This window comes from Salvia splendens, chromosome 21 (genome assembly GCF_004379255.2).
Source record: "Salvia splendens isolate huo1 chromosome 21, SspV2, whole genome shotgun sequence".
NCBI classification, from domain to species: domain Eukaryota; kingdom Viridiplantae; phylum Streptophyta; class Magnoliopsida; order Lamiales; family Lamiaceae; genus Salvia; species Salvia splendens.
The window spans coordinates 2,181,210-2,200,359 of NC_056052.1; the positions used below are offsets into that span (position 1 = coordinate 2,181,210).

At 33.4% G+C, this 19,150-nt stretch overlaps 2 protein-coding genes across 3 annotated transcripts; both read left to right on the forward strand.

Moving 5' to 3' along the window:
• Positions 1–198: 198 nt before the first annotated feature.
• Positions 199–4,623, forward strand: LOC121783648 (14-3-3 protein 1-like). Its single transcript, XM_042181788.1, has 4 exons — positions 199–807; positions 916–1,038; positions 1,550–1,666; positions 4,309–4,623. The coding sequence occupies exons 1-4, from the start codon at positions 331–333 to the stop codon at positions 4,327–4,329; spliced, it is 738 nt and encodes a 245-aa protein (XP_042037722.1). The 5' UTR covers positions 199–330; the 3' UTR covers positions 4,330–4,623.
• Positions 4,624–10,704: 6,081 nt separating this feature from the next.
• Positions 10,705–12,855, forward strand: LOC121783245 (cyclin-D4-1-like). 2 transcript variants are annotated; one of them, XM_042181260.1, is made up of 6 exons: positions 10,705–11,214; positions 11,555–11,641; positions 11,745–11,843; positions 11,926–12,127; positions 12,210–12,301; positions 12,379–12,855. In XM_042181260.1, the coding sequence occupies exons 1-6, from the start codon at positions 10,924–10,926 to the stop codon at positions 12,604–12,606; spliced, it is 999 nt and encodes a 332-aa protein (XP_042037194.1). In that variant the 5' UTR covers positions 10,705–10,923; the 3' UTR covers positions 12,607–12,855. The 2 variants fall into 2 exon arrangements, with proteins under 2 accessions (XP_042037194.1, XP_042037195.1); XM_042181261.1 differs by having other exon boundaries at positions 12,382–12,855.
• The last annotated feature ends 6,295 nt before the right edge of the window (positions 12,856–19,150 follow it).

A 19,150-nucleotide genomic window follows, 5' to 3' on the forward strand; every position in this document is an offset into this window, starting at 1 on the left:
TTGTTTTGTCAAGCTATAAATGAGACATTTTTAGGCCCGATAATATATTAAGTAAATAAATATATGAGTATAAAATAATATAGTGAATAACCGAAGAAATAAATTACTTAAAATAGATTAAAGGGTACTACTAATTCATTTCTGTATACAGTATATATAGAAAGTTTAATGAAAAAGAGATTTGAAGATAGATTTTTCATTTTAAAAAAGAGAATCTCCTCTCTTCAAATCTTCAACAATCAACATCCTCTTTTCCCCTTTTTTTCTTCTCCCAAAATCACACAAATCTCAAGAGTCAAAAGCCCCACTCTCTCTCTCTCTCATTTTCCGATGGCTTTGACCAGAGAGCAGTACCTCTACATGGCGAAGCTGGCCGAGCAAGCCGAGCGCTACGAGGAGATGGTCCAATTCATGGACAGCCTCGTCGTCAGCGCCGCCGGCACCGAGCTCTCGGTCGAGGAGCGCAACCTCCTCTCCGTCGCCTACAAGAACGTCATCGGCTCCGTCCGCGCCGCCTGGCGCATCGTCAGCTCCATCGAGCAGAAGGAGGAGAGCCGCAAGAACGACGACCACGTCTCCCTCGTCAAGGACTACAGATCTAAAGTCGAATCCGAGCTCTCGCAAGTCTGCGCCGGCATCCTCAAGCTCCTCTCCGACAATCTCATCCCCTCCGCCGCCTCCAGCGACTCCAGGATCTTCTACTTGAAGATGAAGGGCGATTACCATCGCTATCTCGCCGAGTTTAAGGTCGATAATGAGCGGAAAGAGGCGGCTGAGAATACTATGCTCGCTTACAAAGCCGCTCAGGTTTAATTGATTTTAGATTTGATCAATTTCTCAAAGGGAAATTTGGGGGTTTAGGTCAATTTTGAAGTGTTAATATTTCTAAATGTTGATGATGATCGATGTGAATAGGAAATTGCACTAGCTGATCTTGCTCCCACGCATCCTATAAGGCTGGGATTGGCGCTCAATTTCTCCGTTTTTTACTATGAAATTCTGAATTCATCAGAGAAAGCTTGCAGCATGGCTAAACAGGTTTGTTGAATTGTTCAATGCTTTCTTTACATTAATGCCTATAAGCTTCTTAAGTTGAGACAGAGTCGAGTATCGGATTGATTTGACTGAAAATTTGATGCAATCTTGCTTATTTTGCAAGGAGAGATTGTTATTTCCTTCCCTTGTGCATTTTCATGATCCGCGATCCATGTATTTCACTGTCGGCTGTAAAACTGATTCCATTTCCCGAGCTACCAGTTTGAAGAGAGATCAATCATTTAGTTCTCACTGTGCATTTACAACTACATGACTTAGATTGGTGTTTCAGTTAATTTCATTCTATATTTGATTTGCAAGATACGAATCATTACTCCTTTCATTAATTATTTCTATCAACTGATACTGCCTTTCTAATCCTCAATTTAAGCATTGATATGTCATGGAATAGAGTGTCGATTGTAACTATTTGGCTCTGCCTGTTATCTAGTTCTTGGTCTTGTTCGAAAATAGTCTTTGCTCGGAAATTATGTTACTCATTGATGCTATGTAGGCTTTTGAGGAAGCTATTGCTGAGCTGGACACTTTGGGTGAAGAGTCATACAAGGATAGCACTCTTATCATGCAACTTCTGCGGGATAATCTCACTCTTTGGACGTCAGATATGCAGGTAGGAAACAACTATGATTAAATGTGAGAGTGCCATTTTTAAAGTAGGCAGAAGCTGAAAATACGAGTAGTATAATTAATTTATCCGTGTCTGATGTGGCAAATGTGATTCTATATTTTCCTGCCCGTCCCATGTATTATCATGATTGGCAATTTTGTATAAATGGATAACTTGAGGTTTTAGTCTAACTATATTATATCCATCTCTATTTGCACCCTATTTTTAGAGTAGCTTATAAGGGTCGACCATGAAGCATGCTTTTTTGCTCTTCAACCAGCTTTTTATGGAGAAAATATTCAGGGGTCAAGGCATACCACGTGGAAATATGAGGTGGTATGTCCTCCCAATAATATTTTAACAAATAGACATATACATTAGCCCCACCTCCAACTAGCAGCAAACATGGCATTGCAAAATATGGAAATTTTGCATATTACATATATAGCACATATAGTCATAAATACACACACATATATGCATGAATACGCCATTCACGGATCTATTTTTCTATGAACTTAAATTTTCACTCAATTAAAAGTCATCATTGCTGCTGTTGTGGAGAATGTTTTTTTTTTAAAAAATTAGTCACCAATTTATATGATAGGATTTGCTTTTATTTTTTTTATTGTTACCATTGCACATAATATTTGATGGTATTGTTTTTCAGTTTTAGTGTATTTCACACAATAAAATACTATAAAGATAGTTAATATAATAATGTTAATGTTTAAAATATTCAAAAGCTTATTTTTATGCAATTAAAATGAAATTATATTGGTTAAAAGATATCAACTATAAAACCTGTTGGCAATTGGAACATAAAAATGAATATAATAATATCCCACGTCGGTGTACACAAAGAGCTTAATCCACTATATAAGTCTCATGTGCCTCTCCTCTTATCACCGATTGGTTTTAGGATGGAACTCATGGATTTCTATCATGGTATCAGAGTGGGTCGCCGACTGTGGGTCGTATTTAACTGACCCAGCACTATATCTGGGGCTGAAACCGAAAAAAATGACTGACCCAGCAGTATAACTGGGCTGAAAATTTGGGCCAGTGGTCCAACCGATCAAAAAAAATATTGGGTCGATTGTCCAATCGATCATAAAAAAGTCCAACCCCTCCAAGATTTACCTTGAAGGGTATGAGGGGCTGAAACCGAAAAAAATGACTGACCCAGCATATAACTGGGCTGAAAATTTGGGCCAGTGGTCCAACCGATCGAAAAAAATATTGGGCCGATTGTCCAATCGATCATAAAAAAGTCCAACCCCTCCAAGATTGACCTTGAAGGGTTTGAGGGGTGTTGGCAATTGAAACATAAAAATGAATATAATAATATCCCACATCGGTTTACACAAACAGCTTAATCCACTATATAAGTATCATGTGTCTCTCCTCTTATCACCAATTGGTACACAAACAGCTTAATCCACTATATAAGTCTCATGTGCCTCTCCTCTTATCACCAATTGGTACACAAACAACTTAATCCACTATATAAGTCTCATGTGCCGCTCCTCTTATCACCAATTGGTACACAAACAGCTTAATCCACTATATAAGTCTCATGTGCCTCTCCTCTTATCACCAATTGGTTTTAGGATGGAACTCATGGATTTCTATCAAAACCAATTAGAAATAACTTTGTAAAACTAAATATGTAGAATTTATAATAACTTAATCAAGAAAGAGCAATTATAAAACGAAGAAAATAAAACTTAAAGACACGTAATACTAGCAACCTGTTTTTCTAAATCTCTACATAACAATTTGTATTTAAAATACAATTCTTACTAATGATATTAAAAACATTATCCACAATAGCAGTGATGACTTTTAATTGATGTGAAAAATTTAAGTTCATAAAAAAATAGATCCGTGAATGGCGTATACATGTATATATGTGTTTGTATACATGTATATATGTGTTATTTATATATGTAATGTGCAAAATATCCTTATTTTGCAATGCCATGTTTGCTAATAGTTGGAGGTGGGGCTAATGTATATGTCTATATGTCAAAATATTATTGGGAGGACATGCCACGTGGTATGCCTTGACCACTGAATATTTTCTCCTTTTTATGACATCTAAATCTTCTTCTGTACTGGTATTATGGCAATAAAAGTTGTATGAAAAGATTTGGCCGTCGATGATATGTTATTCGCCTAGGAAATTAGCAATGTTTTTCCTTGTAAACAAATACACTTTCTTATTACACATTTTGTTAATGCATACTACGCCTGCCTACCTATTAATACATAAAAGAAGTTTAAGAAAAAAATGGCATTTTGCATATACATCTTTCATGCTCATTTAATACTTGAGTTTCTTTGTCATGTTTGCTTCTACAGTTGTATTACTACTCTTAAAGGCAGTTGCAATTTGCTAGCTTCTCCACTAGGCAGTATAAATTTTGATTTTTTTGCTTGTTTATTCAGAATACACATGGAACCTCATTTTTTGTCACTAGCTTGCTTTCTTGCTGATAGATTCATACCTGGTCTTATTAACACACTTTATGCATTCACAATCTCTAAACAAGTGGAATTTATCCTTTGTGTATTCAATATCTGGCACCTAATGCAAATCAATTAACTCGGTTCTATCTTTGTTTTGATGGGATTCGCAGGACCAGATCGATGAGCCTTAAACGAATGGCTTTATCTACTCCTCAAGGAGGTGGGCTTGAATGTCATAATCCATCTGTAATTTGCATATATAGCACTGGAAAAGGGGTTTGAAGTTTATAATGTATGTCGAGCCTCAGATTATTCATTTCTGCTTTTCGGGTACTTTTTAGTAAAATGTGATACGATCTAGTCCTATACAAGGTCGTCACACCTTTACGTGGTGTTATTTTCCCTCGTGTCTAGAAACCTTTTAACGCGAAACCTATGCTACTCATGAGCCCGGACATGAAGATGAATTTAAGTTTTTATCTCCAGGGCATGTTTGATGGGTAGGATCTCAAAGGAAAAAGGGCATATTTTGTGGTCAAACACCATTGTTTGGTGCCCATGTGAGAGTAGTAGCTTTTCTTTCATTGTGTGATCTTAATAGCTTGCTCAGCTCAGACACAAATAACACTAAAAAGAAATACTAATGAAAGCAATAAAACAATATTGAGAAGCAAAAATGGGAAGAAACTGCAGAATAGAAAATTAAAAGTTGAACGATGGACAAAAAATTCAAACAACGAAACAATATTGCTAATACCCAAGATTTGCATTGTTCAAAGTCTGAATCTCCATGCATGCCTTTTTATAGAATGATGATAGTGCATTGATACATATGTACATAGGAAACTCAATTGGGTCAGCCCATCAGGTTTTGAGTCAACCCTACTCGAGCGGTAAGTTAATCGGATGCGGGGTAATCGGGTTGTAGTTTTTCGGATTATGTTTGGGTTTTGGACTAGCCCAGCTGAATGATAGTACTAACTTTCTATATTTTGATAATTGATGTCTCAAGTTAATGCACTATTTTACATACAAATAGGAGATGGTGTTTTTCTTACATAACGACAGGCATTCCATCTAGTGTAAGGATGCTTAAATTGAACCAAAAATATTTCCAAGTACCTTTTCTATTACAATGGCATATAATTCTTCTTTGAAAGAAATCAATCGATTTTTGTCGTATGTCGAGATCTTTGGAATGAAAAATTGCACTAATCTATTGGTTGGAGGGGATGTCTTATTAACTAAGTGAATGAAAAATTGCACTAATCTATTGGTTGGAGGGGATGTCTTATTAACTAAGTTGTGATTCGTCGTTGAAATGAACATGATCAATTTCCCATGACATCTTCTCAATTTCAATTTGTAAAATGTGGCTCACTGAGCATTCATTCCAAGAGTCATGGAAATGTCACTAGAAACTTGTGACTCTGGGAATATACCAAAATGTATTCTATTAATATAAAATGATAAGTACTCCTTTAGTCTTGTGTTATTTAGAGGAATTTTTTTAAAGCACATATGAATTATGTAAAAGAAAATAATTGAGTTAAATTGAGAAATATATAATAGAAAGTAGGAAAGAGAAATAGTTAATTTTTGTGAAAGATGTAATTGAGTCAATTACCTTGTAATTTATCGAAAAATGAATACGAAACAGTGAACCATATATGTTGACATTGAAGTCTTAGAACATTAACTAGCCAGATTCAATTGGCATTTGATTAATTTTGAATGATAAGATAAAACCATATATGTTTTTATTTTTGTATATGTTTATATAGTCTTAGTTTCGTGAAGCATATTAAATTATTTCTATTTTAAATCTATAGTACTAAAGTATCTGTGACTATAAATCCAGCTTTACTTAAAATAGCATTTTGACAGGAGAAATATATACATTAAAAAAAGGCATTATGAATTGCAGAAAACATAACAGGACATGATCCAAAGGCTGTCAAAAAACCATGATTTTTTAAATTTTGTTTTTGGTTAATATCAGCTGCGACCTTTTGGAATTATATAAAACAATTCTTGTGTCAACTATTTATACTAAAATTGATACAAGAACATGTTTGTACTATCCTTGTCTTCTATATCCCTACTTAGTTTGAATAAATTTTCTTATTTATATTAATTACTTGTTTGTCTTTTTGCAAATATTGAACGTAAAACACGTGAATTTACCCAAGAAATTGTCTCCCCCCAAAACGTTTGTTATATATATGTAAATTAGCTGTTTTTAGCATATTTTTGTACACGCTTAATTGAATATTTTCGAGTATGAAATTCAATACTATCATTTTTTATTAGTGTAATTATGTAGAGTGTCCGTTAATACAGATGCTAATTAGTGGGAGACAAATGGTTTCTCCATCTGTCCACGTGCTGACTCGAACCCCGACCTACTGGATGGACGAGAAACGTCTTACTAACTAAGCTATGCTTCATCTTCAAACTCTCTATTAAGTTTAAATTACTACAAATCATAACTAATGGAGATATTTGATGATATTTTTAATCGATTTTTTTATTAGTCTTGGTCGTTTTCGCTAGGTTCCAATTGTTTTCTCTGGTTTTTCCCAAGTTTCCTCATTTTTCCATTTTTGCGAGGTCTTGGGCCAAAATCAATGATTTCGAAATTCTAGAACCGAAATTGGATCCAAAACCAACATTTTGGTTTCGGTTCAACCTATAAGAGACGATTACATTCCAAAATTTGAATCGTTAGACCGATTCTCTACTGAACCGATGATTCTAGTTTAAGTATGCATCCCCCCACTTCGGGGTCTAAGGTGGGAGTGTGTGAAGGATGGATTCTTTGAAAGCTCGAATCTCAAACATTACAATAGTAGCGACAATATAAAAGAGTGGGTGAGGATGGAGGAGGACCACCTCAAATATGCCCATTTCTAACATACAAATACAGCAATAGATACCATTATTTATACTACTATTATTTATGTAATACATGTGGGAGTGTAAACCCAATAATTCTTGATTAAATTAGCTCAAAGAAGGCTGCTCTAAAACTTTGTAGAAACACGTGACATGACATGGCTCCCTTCCATTTTCTATATATATAAATTTGGTGTGGTCTAACTAGAATTTTTGGGGGTAAGCCCCTCTCCCTTTAAAGAAGGTATGTGAAAGTAGATGAAGCATGCATGTTTCTTTACATATATGCAACCTTTGTCTAAACCCAAGCAAGATTCCACAATCAGTATCCTAAGCTCTTTTCACCTTATCTATGTCACACATTCACACCCCAACATGTTATTTTTCATATGTTTTGGTAGCCTCGTTCCTAATAATAAAATTTGAGTTTGGTTTGATGAAATTAATTTAGGGTGCATTTGGTAAAACAAATTTGCAATTGTGTCGTAATTGTAGTTTTACTTGTAATTTTAAAGCTATTATTATTTGGCAGGTCAAAAAATTAACTATTTTTAAAAAATCTCCGTATCATTTTGTTTATATTGTAAGTTGTGTGTGCAAGTGCAAAGTATTAGTGTATTTTTTTACAGCTATTTGGAATTCCAAATATGTTATTGTAGCTATATAATTCAAATCATAGAATTAATTTTTTTTATAAATTATATCAATTTCAATTCCATATAATTATAAAAATATATAGTACTCTCTCCGCCCCATTATAAGTGAGGCGTATTCCTTTATAGGTTGTCTCACTATAAGTGAGACATTTCCTTTTATGTCAAAAAACAACACTCTATCTCTCTTACTTTATTCTGTCTCCTTACGTTTTTTCACTCCTAAAAACTTATGTCCAAAAGAAATGTCTCACATGTAATGGGACAGAGAGAATACCAAATAGTGAATTTGAAATTGAATACTTCATTTTGAAATCTAAACATCCAATTTTACATAGTATCAAGTACTAAATAATCCTTTTGTGAAGAGAATCCACTGGTTGACCCATTGATTTGTAGATATCTCTATATCTAAAAGGGGATCGATTACTTAAATTCCATTTGACTAATGATAGTGGTGCTCATATCACTTATGCACATCCCAACTATATGCACATTTATTGAATATAGGAAAACGAACTTATTCAAGCTACCCTTGACCTTAATCTACTTGGTCTAGTATGAACAATGAAGTTTTAGAATTAATTATGCAAAATTTAATATTCATCCTATTCAATCCTTTGCTACTACAAGGAGTTATAACGGAAATAGTATTAATAGTTTTTTTTATAAAGAAATTGGGTTGATTCCATCCATAAATTGACCTGTGGCTATGAACAAGCAATATTTTGGCATCAGTGATAGAAAGAAGTTAAGACATCCTAATTAGAACTCAATAAATTTGGATTAGAACGTGTTAATTTTTAATTAGAATTTATTAAAAAATATAATTAGAAAAGATGCATATCAGAGTTTAAAGATAATCATATGACCAAATAGTATCCGTGGTTAAGTTGTATTGAGATTTAAAGCTACTCTTGCTAACAAAAAGAAAAGTCATATCGAAAGTCATTAAAGTTTGTTATCTTTATTAAATAAACACTTATCTATATCCTTCTTTTATTATTATTATTATTTGAATACTCTCTTATCTATATATTCTTTAACGGTAATATTATTTTCTATAAACCATTTTTATGTTTAATGACAGCTTTTTAGTCAGTAATCCGACTAATTGTCTATCTATATTCTTTCCCTAATTCGTTATCGATCTCCAATTTCAGAAATAAATTGAAAATGGGATTGCTATAAATTTATAATGGTCAAGTAATAAATTGATATTTTCCATTCTTTTACTCCCCATTTGATACAGACGGCCCCAAAGCGAAAGAGGAAAAGATAAGAGAAAGAATAACAAAATATAATTAGTTGTCACATAACATTAATCACAATTGTCTAATTTTAAAATTCCAAGACTGGTATTTGTTCTTGGCTCTATATTAAACAATATGTAAAGGGCCATAACAAAGCTAGAAAAGTAAAATTGGGAAAAATAAGGTAATGTTGAAATTTCTAAATAATTCAATCATATTTTGCGATTCTCTATAGATAATAAACCATAATCGGTGCATGAATTGAAAATAAAATCACATTATTAGCAATATTTCTTATCGCTTACAAAAAATTGAATTTCAAGTTAATTAAATTATTAATTAGTTTGAAAATTCCGAGTCGCCTAATATATGTTGAATTGTCTCTGAAATTAAATAATAAATAAATTAAGAAGTTCCAATTATCTTATTTTTATCATTTTGGGTCGTTCGTTGTTATTCGTATCATTTCACGCATTCACTTATCTTACCTATATTTACTATAAATAATATCACTTATAACTTTTTCCATCCGCATTTATTAAAACTCGAACTTCTTAAAAGATGACGTCTATTTACGAAAGCGCGGAAAAAGTATCAGCAATTCAACTTACAAAACATTAAAATCTTATATGTTACCAACATCATTTATGTTAATCAATTCAATTGATAAAAGCACATCAAATCTTTGTACTCTTTCGCTTCGAGCATCCTATTTAATTGAATAATACATAACTTGTACGGACGCGTTTGTTATAAACACGCCCGTGACGTTTCTTAATAAGAGCATTCACAGTAGGACGGATATCACGGCGGATATCTCGACGGACTTCTCAAAAACACATCCTGTCACGGCATAAGGATATCTCACTGCACTGCCACGTCATAAGGACATCTCACTGCACAATGACAGACATCTCGGCGGACATTCCGACAGACATCTACAATAATAAAAATTCACAAATTCAACAAATTAAACAATTTACGGAATTAAATTTCGACACGAATACGGAGAAAATACAACCACTTTATTTGAAACAAAAAACATACATAATTATTTTAAAAAAATTAAAAATCGGGACGTCCCGACGGACGTCGTCGGAAATCCGTGGAACTCCGGTGTCCGCAAGCGACGTCTGGGTGCGCAGGTTGCTCGCCTAATGGCGGACGTCCGGCACGCCGGTCCAACGTCCGCCGGGACGTCCGCGGCTGCGGATGCTCTAATACACGCTAATAAATACATTTGTCGTCTAGTAATAATAATAATCTAAGATCACCAAACTCATTTTATTCATATTTTTTAAAACTAATGATGTCTATAAAAATGAAAAACTCACAGTTCTTTATTATTTTCTAACTCACATTTTTTAAAACTCATATAAAAAAATGAGAGAATAATAATATAGTTATGAAACAATTACCATTTACAAGTAAACAAGCAAAATTACTTCCAATATTCGCAATCCAATCACCACGATTCATTGTTCTAATCCATCAATTATTTTCCAATTAATCACCATTATCTCAAAGGAAATCTTGTTCATTTCACAATTACAGTATCTGATTTTTGTTTATATAGATTTTCACTGTCCAAAACCATTTGAATCTAATTTATTGTAATAATCCCACTGGTAATAAGAGTATATATTATCAAGCAAAAACAAAAAAAAAATATTTTTACAAAATTTCCACAATTTAATTTTTGTCCTCTTCTGTCCAAAAAGAATTCTCTGTCTTCTCTTCCCTTTACCCTAAAGACAGATGTTAATTTCTACACAAAGCTCCTCCTCCACACCACAGTCTATTCAACACCCCTCTCTCTCTACAAACCTCCCTCTCTCTCACAATCCCCTCTCCCTTCTCTCCCCACACAAATGGCAGAGGCATAATGCCAATCTTTACATGCACATAGAAGCCAATAAACCCCATAAAAATCCAATCTTTATGAGGTTTTGATATCTTTGCACTCACATTTCTATTTCCAATGGCTGAAAACAGAGGCTTTGACTGTGGGGCAGCATCAGACCTTCTGCTCTGCGATGAGGGAACCAAAAGCCTTTGCTTTGATGATGGAGATTTCGTTGAAACTCTCAATGATCAAACCGGATCAGATTCAGACCCATTCACTCCTTTGCCGTTGCTCACTGAGGAGTGTGTGGATTGGATGGTGGAGAGGGAAACACAGCATTTGCCTAGAAATGATTATCTCATGAGGCTGAGGAGTGGGGAGCTGGATTTGAGCTTGAGAAGGGAGGCTCTTGATTGGATGATTAAGGTTAATTCTTTGCTTTTTTGGGGATTAATCTGATTGATTTTTATGTTTCTGGATCGAATTGAGTTATGTCTTGCTTTTGGATAATCTTGATTTGCTAATTCTGTGTTTGTAGATTTTACTTTTAATGGGATGTTCATCCCCTTCCCTTTTAAATGACTAATCTTTATGTGGAAATGGTTAAAGATTGGATTTTTAAGTGAATTTCTGCATTTATGTTCATTCATTAATGGCTTGTTGAGCAATTTAATAGCAATCTATGGCATTCTTCATTGTTCAGTCAATGTTTTGGATTGATGAACTTATATAAGTTGAATCTTTCTTATTCTGTACTACTTTGCAGGCTTGTGGTCATCACAACTTTGGAGAATTTTGCTTGTATTTGGCTATGAGTTACTTGGATCGGTTTCTGTCAGTGTATAACCTCCCTGTATGTGATCGAAACGAGTAACACAGAAATTCATACTTTCATTGATCTGATTGGCCTTTTTGTTTTGTAATGGTGATTGATTCTTTTCTATTGGCATCAACAGAAGGGCAAGCATTGGGTGATTCAGCTGATCGCCGTGTCTTGCTTGTCGTTGGCTGCCAAATTGGAAGAGGTTAACGTGCCCTCTCTAGTCGACTTGCAGGTTAAGTTTATGCAACATTTCTGCGTTGTTTTGGTTATGTGTTGTGATCTCATTTTGATGACAATGTGGGCTAATCGAGCAGGCAGGGGACCCGAAGTACTTGTTTGAGGCGAAAACTATCCAGAGAATGGAGATGTTGGTGCTGAGCTACTTGAAGTGGAATGTCAAGCCTTACACTCCATTCAACTTCATAGAGTTCTACCTCGGGAAATCGTGCAAACCTCAGACCCCACAAGGGCCGTTGCTAACTAAGTCAACACAGATCATCCTGAGCATGATCAAAGGTACTGATCTTGCAGCATTGTGTAGTTAAATTTTATTTGTGAATCATAAAAATGATATCTTTTGGTTGAGAACTGAATGCAGGTATCGACTTCTTGGAGTTCAAGCCGTCTGAGATAGCTGCAGCTGTGGCATCGTACGTCTCAGGGGAAGCGGATGCTACACAAGAGAAGGAAGTAAGTGCTTGTCTACCTTCCTTGCTTTGATGATTTTTCGCGTTTTCAAGATTTGATGATATCGAGATTTGGTGTAGCAGGGGAGAGTGGCGAAATGCCTCGAGCTGATTCAAGATTTGATGCCAATAAGCGGGGCTGCTGCCCTTACTGGTTTTGCTACGATGAGCGTGGCCTCATGTTCACCATCATCGTCTTCAACACCATCACTGCCCTATAGCCCGAACGGGGTGCTGGATGCTGCGTGCTTGAGCTATAAAAATGATGAGAGGTCTTCTCCAATTAGCAAAAGGAGGAAGTTGGATTAAGATGGTGCTTCTTCTTGATCCTCCAACAAATGGGAAATTCTTTTACTTTCTCACAACCACACACACCCACACTAGGTTTCTGGTGAATGGGATTTTTGGAGTGGAAGTGTAAAGTTTTAGCTACATTTTTATATATAAAGCAATAAAAAGAGAGAGGGGGAGAGTGAAGATGATGGCTTTGGGGATGCTTTAGCTTTCATGGACAAAATATGAACCTCTTTTTCAACCAAAGGTTTACTCTTTATTTTATGTTCTTTTAGTTTATTGGAACTTGTCTTGTTATATTGGTGGTTCTCTTGAATCATTTCGCTCCGGTGTGTAGTTCTCTACTCTTTCGACCGATGTTTTAACTCCGACGTGACTTTGGCGACAAATGTATGAATTTCATGCACCCTCGCTCAACGAGCAAATGTCCTTGACCCCGTGTTTCTTCAATAAATTAGGTCTTCATAGCAACTATCACGAAATCAGGATACGACCAAGTGACGAGCGGAAAACAGTTCTCGAAACCCTCAAAGGTCTATTCAAATGGCTCTTCATGTCTTTAGGTCATATCCAACGCACCTAGTACTTTCATGATATTCGTGAATCGAGCTCTTTGCTCTATTATTGGTGTATGTGTGTTGCCGTTCATTCCGATGTCATTCTTGTCCGTATCGCACCTTGAATCGAGCTGTTTGTTATTTTACGCACGTAGAAATTTTATGTTGTCTCGTCATAAGTGCATTTTATGTCGCATATCTCTTTTCGGGATACATATATATGCTCAAGGCATTCGTTGCTAGGGTTTGACACTAGAAAAGGAGAAAAAACGACTCGTTCACATGTGAATCAACTACTATAATGTATACATATATATGTTACAATATTATTAATTCGATTAGTGGAATCATAAACTCATAGTTTTATTTTTTACTTCCATCGAAGAAAATCAATTTTAGTTAGTTTAGAAATAGGAGAAAACGGTGTAGGGTAGTAGAGGCTGGGCCACAGGCCGGCCCACAAGGCCTTTTTGTTTTGACTGTTTCGTGTAAAATCAGGTATGACCACTTAATTTTGTCCTTTTTTAATTTTCTTTCTGAAATAAATATATTAATTATTTTCTGTAGCACAAGAAGCCTAGAGAGTGCAATGTGGGGACTGATTTATTTAATATTTCTAGATATAACCAACTCAGATTTAATATTTGATAAGATTATTAAAACTCAATGTGGGGGCTTGCAAAGAAGAGAGTTTTGCGATGTCTCATCTTTGCTGGTTGCGCTATAATTAGACAATAATCGGAATGCGGAAAAAGTCGATGGTTAATGCCCGTCGCCGAACTTTGGTTAATTTTGATGTTGTTGAAGTGAGCCACATTCATTGTGAAGACAACTTTATAACGGATTTTATGGCTTGGATTATTCTTTTTTGCGGCTTGGCTTTTTGCCACTTGTCTTAACCCTTTGCTCGCAGTTTGCCCGCTCGAGCCTTTTTCGATTTATAAAAAATTGGCTTGGATTATTCTCCGACACACTTTTTGATTGCTAGATTCTCTGGCTTTGTTTGTCTTAACTTGAAAGAAATGATAAAAACAAGTTCAAAATTAATTAATCCATCAAAATGTATGGTGCATTTATATATTTGTTGTTCTATATATTTGCTAGATTATTCTTTTAGGTTTTTTGTTTTTTTCGGTTGTATTGAATATATTTGTGCAATTTCGAACTTTCAGTTTGCTTCGATTTTTTGTTTTTTGGATTTTGATTTTCGAGTCACCTTTTAAGATAATTCAGTTTAATTCAATTTTAATTTAATTTTTTTTCAATTTGGTCCAAACAAAAAAACAATAAAGTTAAAAAAAAAACTGAATGCTCACTCCTAATTTTAATGTAAAAACATTGATGAAGGGATGGTGATAATATTTTTAAGAATAAAGCTATGTGGCCATATTATGGCCACCCATAAATTGATTAAATAGTAAAAAAAAATTGAATTTTTCAAATTTTCGGTTTAATAGTACTTGATTTTACTTTTATATCATTTTCATTATTTGTTGCTCAACATGTTACTGCTGCTCTATCGTAGTTTTTGCTCAACTTATTACTACTGTCATTTCTTGATTGTTGCTCAACGTATACAGTAATTCGTGATATTAATGTGTTTTACATAATGGAATTCAAAGATGAGTACCAACTCACAAGTTTATTCACACGCATATAAGGTTATATCGGTAATTCTAATTTTTTTATATATGTAAATGAACTAAATTAACTCTTTATGACCGGCCATAATATGACCATTTAGCATCACTCTATTTTTAAAGGCCAAGTCCTTAACCATCTCTGCAAAGTTCCACGGTTTGAATACCAACAGAAACTTACTTGTAAATAGTAAAAAATGTGTTACTTTTTTTGCCTTGATAGAATAGAAATAACTCAGTAACAACTAAGCATATGGTCAAAACAAATATACTAAGTAAAAACTTTGGCCATTGTAGCCAACTGCCTATAAAAAGGATCCCAATAACATGCTTTTCTCTCTCTCTCAACACACACAGAATGAGGATCAGAAACAAGATTCTTGAAAACTGTAAACAAATAATTTACTTTCACCATAGAATTAAATGACCCCATGAAGGCATGAACTATGAGGTCTCCTCATATTTATAATTTGGTTGATGGTCATCACATGATTCTAGTTACCTATATGTAACATGATATAATAATTTGCTTCCATCAATAACTTAATTTTGATTTATATTATATACATTACTACCAAGATAAAACCACGTTTTAGAAATATATTTAACAGACCAATTTTTATTATATATCCTAAATGAACATAGACTCTGGATAAGTTCATAATTTTTTCATAGCAATTAAGCCTAGAATTATAATGTTCTTGTACATTCTTGTTGCACTGATTCAAAACCTTTCCAAAATTGATATACTACTAGACAATTGGCAACTAATCCTTTAATCTTTGTATATATAATATGTTAGGAATTACTGCCACCATCTAATGATATGGAACAAAAAGGAATTACTACCACCATCTGATAATATGGAATGAAAAATACAGACATGAATATAAATCTGAATTCATAAAAGATATTACGAATTGAACATTATTTAAAAATAATCGATAGAAAACTGACTTCTTTTGTGCTAGTATTTGTTTCCACAGTTGATCGAATCCAAGTGAATCAACTACTTTATGTATCCACGTGTATGCCAATCTGACGTAGGAATGATTCTCGATACAAAGTTGAATGAAAGAAAACTGAAAAGATCTCCTTTTAATAGATAAGTATACATTAACTTCACCATACACTATAAGTCCATGAACTTGTATTCTTTTGTCTGCAATAATTATTACTCCCCCCGCCCGCTATTAGGAAGTCTCATTTTTTTACGACACGAGTTTTAAGAAATACTAAGAAAGGTGGATGTAAAAAAGTTAGTAGAATATGAGTACACTTGTATATATTAGTTTTAAATGAAATGTGAGTGTAACGAGTTAGTGGAAGGTGGAACCCTATTACCATTTATGGTAAAAGTTAACCGGGACTTCTATTCACGGACGGACTAAAATGGAGAAACGGGACTCCTATTCGCGGACGGAGGGAGTAATTAATTAAAGCCCAATATCATAATTTGGTCCATATATCTTTCTAATAATATTGTGATATTATAAATGTTACATCTAGCTAAAATTATTGTGATACCTCCTAATTTAGAGATGTAATTATTTGCGCACATAGAGTATGTTGCGATTTATTGATTTTCTTTAAAAGAAAAAAAAGTATATTAAGGGGTGTTACATTTAAGACAATTCAAATATGATGTCCATAAATTTTGGTGAATTCATTTTGTTAAATCATAATTACAATTAATAAATTTAAACCCTCAATTAATATACCCTAATTAGGAATAATAATCCTAGTTGAGAATTATAGTGGATGCAAAGCAGTTATAGAATGTACTACTATATAATTTGTTATAATCTTGATCCACACAATATAGATTAAATCAAACTTTAATAAATTGGTCACAAGAATAACAGTAAAAATTCAAATAAATGATTGAAGAACTTTGAAATGCATAGTGAAAACCAGCTAATATGTGCATGAAATCTTCATTTGTCTCTCTCACAACATCACTTACTGTCTCTGCAATGTTTGGTTTGGTTGGTGAAGAAATAAATCTGTCTCTCAGGTTCTTTTGTTTTTATCTTTCTCATTATTTTTTTCTTCTTTTCCAGAAAAAATTTGATACTCCCTCCGTCCCTGAAAATTTGTCCCAACTTTCCTTTTTCGTCCGTCCCCCAAAATTTGTCCCATTTCACTTTTACCATTTTTGGTAGTGGACCCCACATTCCACTAACTCATTCCTACTCACATTTTATTATAAAACTAATATATAAAAATCAAGCCCACATTCCACTAACTTTTTCAATCCACTTTCCATTACATTCCTTAAAACCCGTGCCCGGTCAAACCGGGACGAATTTTGGGGGACGGAGGTAGTATTTAATAAGTGACCAAATAATGGGATCCATGCATACATTTTAACAACTATTCTGAAAAAAATGTCTTCCAATAATAGAACTAACTCTCTCCATTCAATTAATTTTCAGAGTGCCAATCTGTTTCATCATTTATTTCTGATGGAACAAAACACTATTCAACGTCAGAAATTGAAAGAATAAAAAAGTAACAAATTCAAATATCTTGCTTTTATTATGGAAATAACTAGTTTAGTTGATTTCTGATATATTTGGATTAAAACTTAAGTCCATTTAGAATTATTGTATAAACCAAGGTGGATTAATTAGATGGTTTCAAAAGGAAAAGTTAAAAAATATTTCTGAATAACCCTGTCTCTATTATTGCAGTAGATTTGAACGAAAATAATAGGAGTATACATACTCAATAAAATTATGCAACTACGTTATGGTTTGCCACACACAATTATTTTCTTAAATATTCATAAAACTAAAATAAATCAAAATAAATAATTAATTTTTACATTCAAATAACTTACGTACTTTCCATCTGACACCAATTCTGTGTAGAGCTTATACAATTAATTTATTTAATCCTTATTCTTCCCACCAAAATATTTGGCAAAAATTAAACTCCTATTTTCTTGCTATATTTTAATAATTTATCAATAACATAAAATCTTTAATTCTATTTTACAAAATTAAAATCTAAAAAAGGAATTGAATTTTAAATTTTATTGTTGCGCATGCGACCATGATATTAATATTTGGAATCACTGTAATATATTGTGCACAAGTGTGTGTGTGTGTGTGAAGAGGATGGCAGTTTTGAGCATGAAGATGGGTATTAAATTGGGGTGTCATTCTTGAATTGAATAAATATGCCAGCATTTATTTGACTACTTGTCGCAGTTCCAATATTTTTTATTGGATTTTCATGTTGAAAATATAAGATATTCATGGTCCTCCTCTTGTTGCTCTATAGCTCTCGGATCCCATTTCGATAAGTTTTTTTAGTTGTATTGTTTTGTCTTATATTTTAACAAAATATATATATAGATCTAATGCTACAAGAAGAGCAAAGTGGCACATATGTTGACAAAGAAAGTCATAAAAAATTAACTAGTGTTAATAGCGATTTACATATCTTAATTACTTTAACCAAAAATTTTCATATTTAATAAAATCTCAAACTATCAACTTTGTATCAAAATTTTTACTATCTATTTTTTGACTCCATTGACATGACTCACTGGATGTCATTGTATAATAAGGACAAATAAATAGTAAGTAATTTTATAAAAAAATAAAAACTAATATGTAAATAACACTAACAAATATTCCATCTTTTCTTTGTATTCCTACCGTTGTTTCCTTATTTTGTCTAGTCTTGTGCTGATTCAATTTGCATGATTCAATATGCATATATTAAATTTTAGAAAATAAAAATATTCAACCCAAGTAACATAGTAAGTACTAGTGTACTATTTTATGTCGAAGTCATGATAGTTTATAATTTAAAAAAGGTTTATAGTCAAAAATATTTTTTTATGAACAAATAAATATAAATTTAAAGACCACGCCACAATAAATTTGAATTCGAGGCCTTTGATCTCAAGCATTCTCAATTGAGTCAATTGATCTTCTCTTATTTATTTCTCCCTAATGAGGATTTGTCTCTCTACCTCGGAATTCTCTTTCTAACTAATAAGCTCAACTATCCAAATACTTTGACAATCCAAAATCTATCAAAATATTACTAGTATACATCTTTACAGAATCATGTCTAGGGAGCAAGCTTAATCAAACACTCTGTAACATTTTTTAACTTTGAGTATGGAGCCTGTAAGGAAGTTGATTAATCTCCGACAACAGTGAAATCTTTGGCTATCATACAATCATATTTGAAGCCCAATTTGATTCCTATCTTGACTAAGATTAGATTTATTATTTGTTGCCAATACATATGTAACTTTTCTTAGTGAAAATCTCTTGCTCAACACACCTACAATCACAAATACACATTGTATTGAACTGAGTAAACAATTCCTTATAT

Excerpts from the sequence above, each read along its gene's own strand:
- LOC121783648 (XM_042181788.1), top strand. The coding sequence starts at position 331 with ATGGCTTTGACCAGAGAGCAGTACCTCTACATGGCGAAGCTGGCCGAG. Across the intron at positions 1,039-1,549 it reads CTTGCAGCATGGCTAAACAG|GCTTTTGAGGAAGCTATTGC; the intron begins GTTTGTTGAATT and ends GATGCTATGTAG. Across the intron at positions 1,667-4,308 it reads TTTGGACGTCAGATATGCAG|GACCAGATCGATGAGCCTTA; the intron begins GTAGGAAACAAC and ends TGGGATTCGCAG.
- LOC121783245 (XM_042181260.1), top strand. The coding sequence starts at position 10,924 with ATGGCTGAAAACAGAGGCTTTGACTGTGGGGCAGCATCAGACCTTCTG. Across the intron at positions 11,215-11,554 it reads CTCTTGATTGGATGATTAAG|GCTTGTGGTCATCACAACTT; the intron begins GTTAATTCTTTG and ends ACTACTTTGCAG. Across the intron at positions 12,302-12,378 it reads ATGCTACACAAGAGAAGGAA|CAGGGGAGAGTGGCGAAATG; the intron begins GTAAGTGCTTGT and ends GATTTGGTGTAG.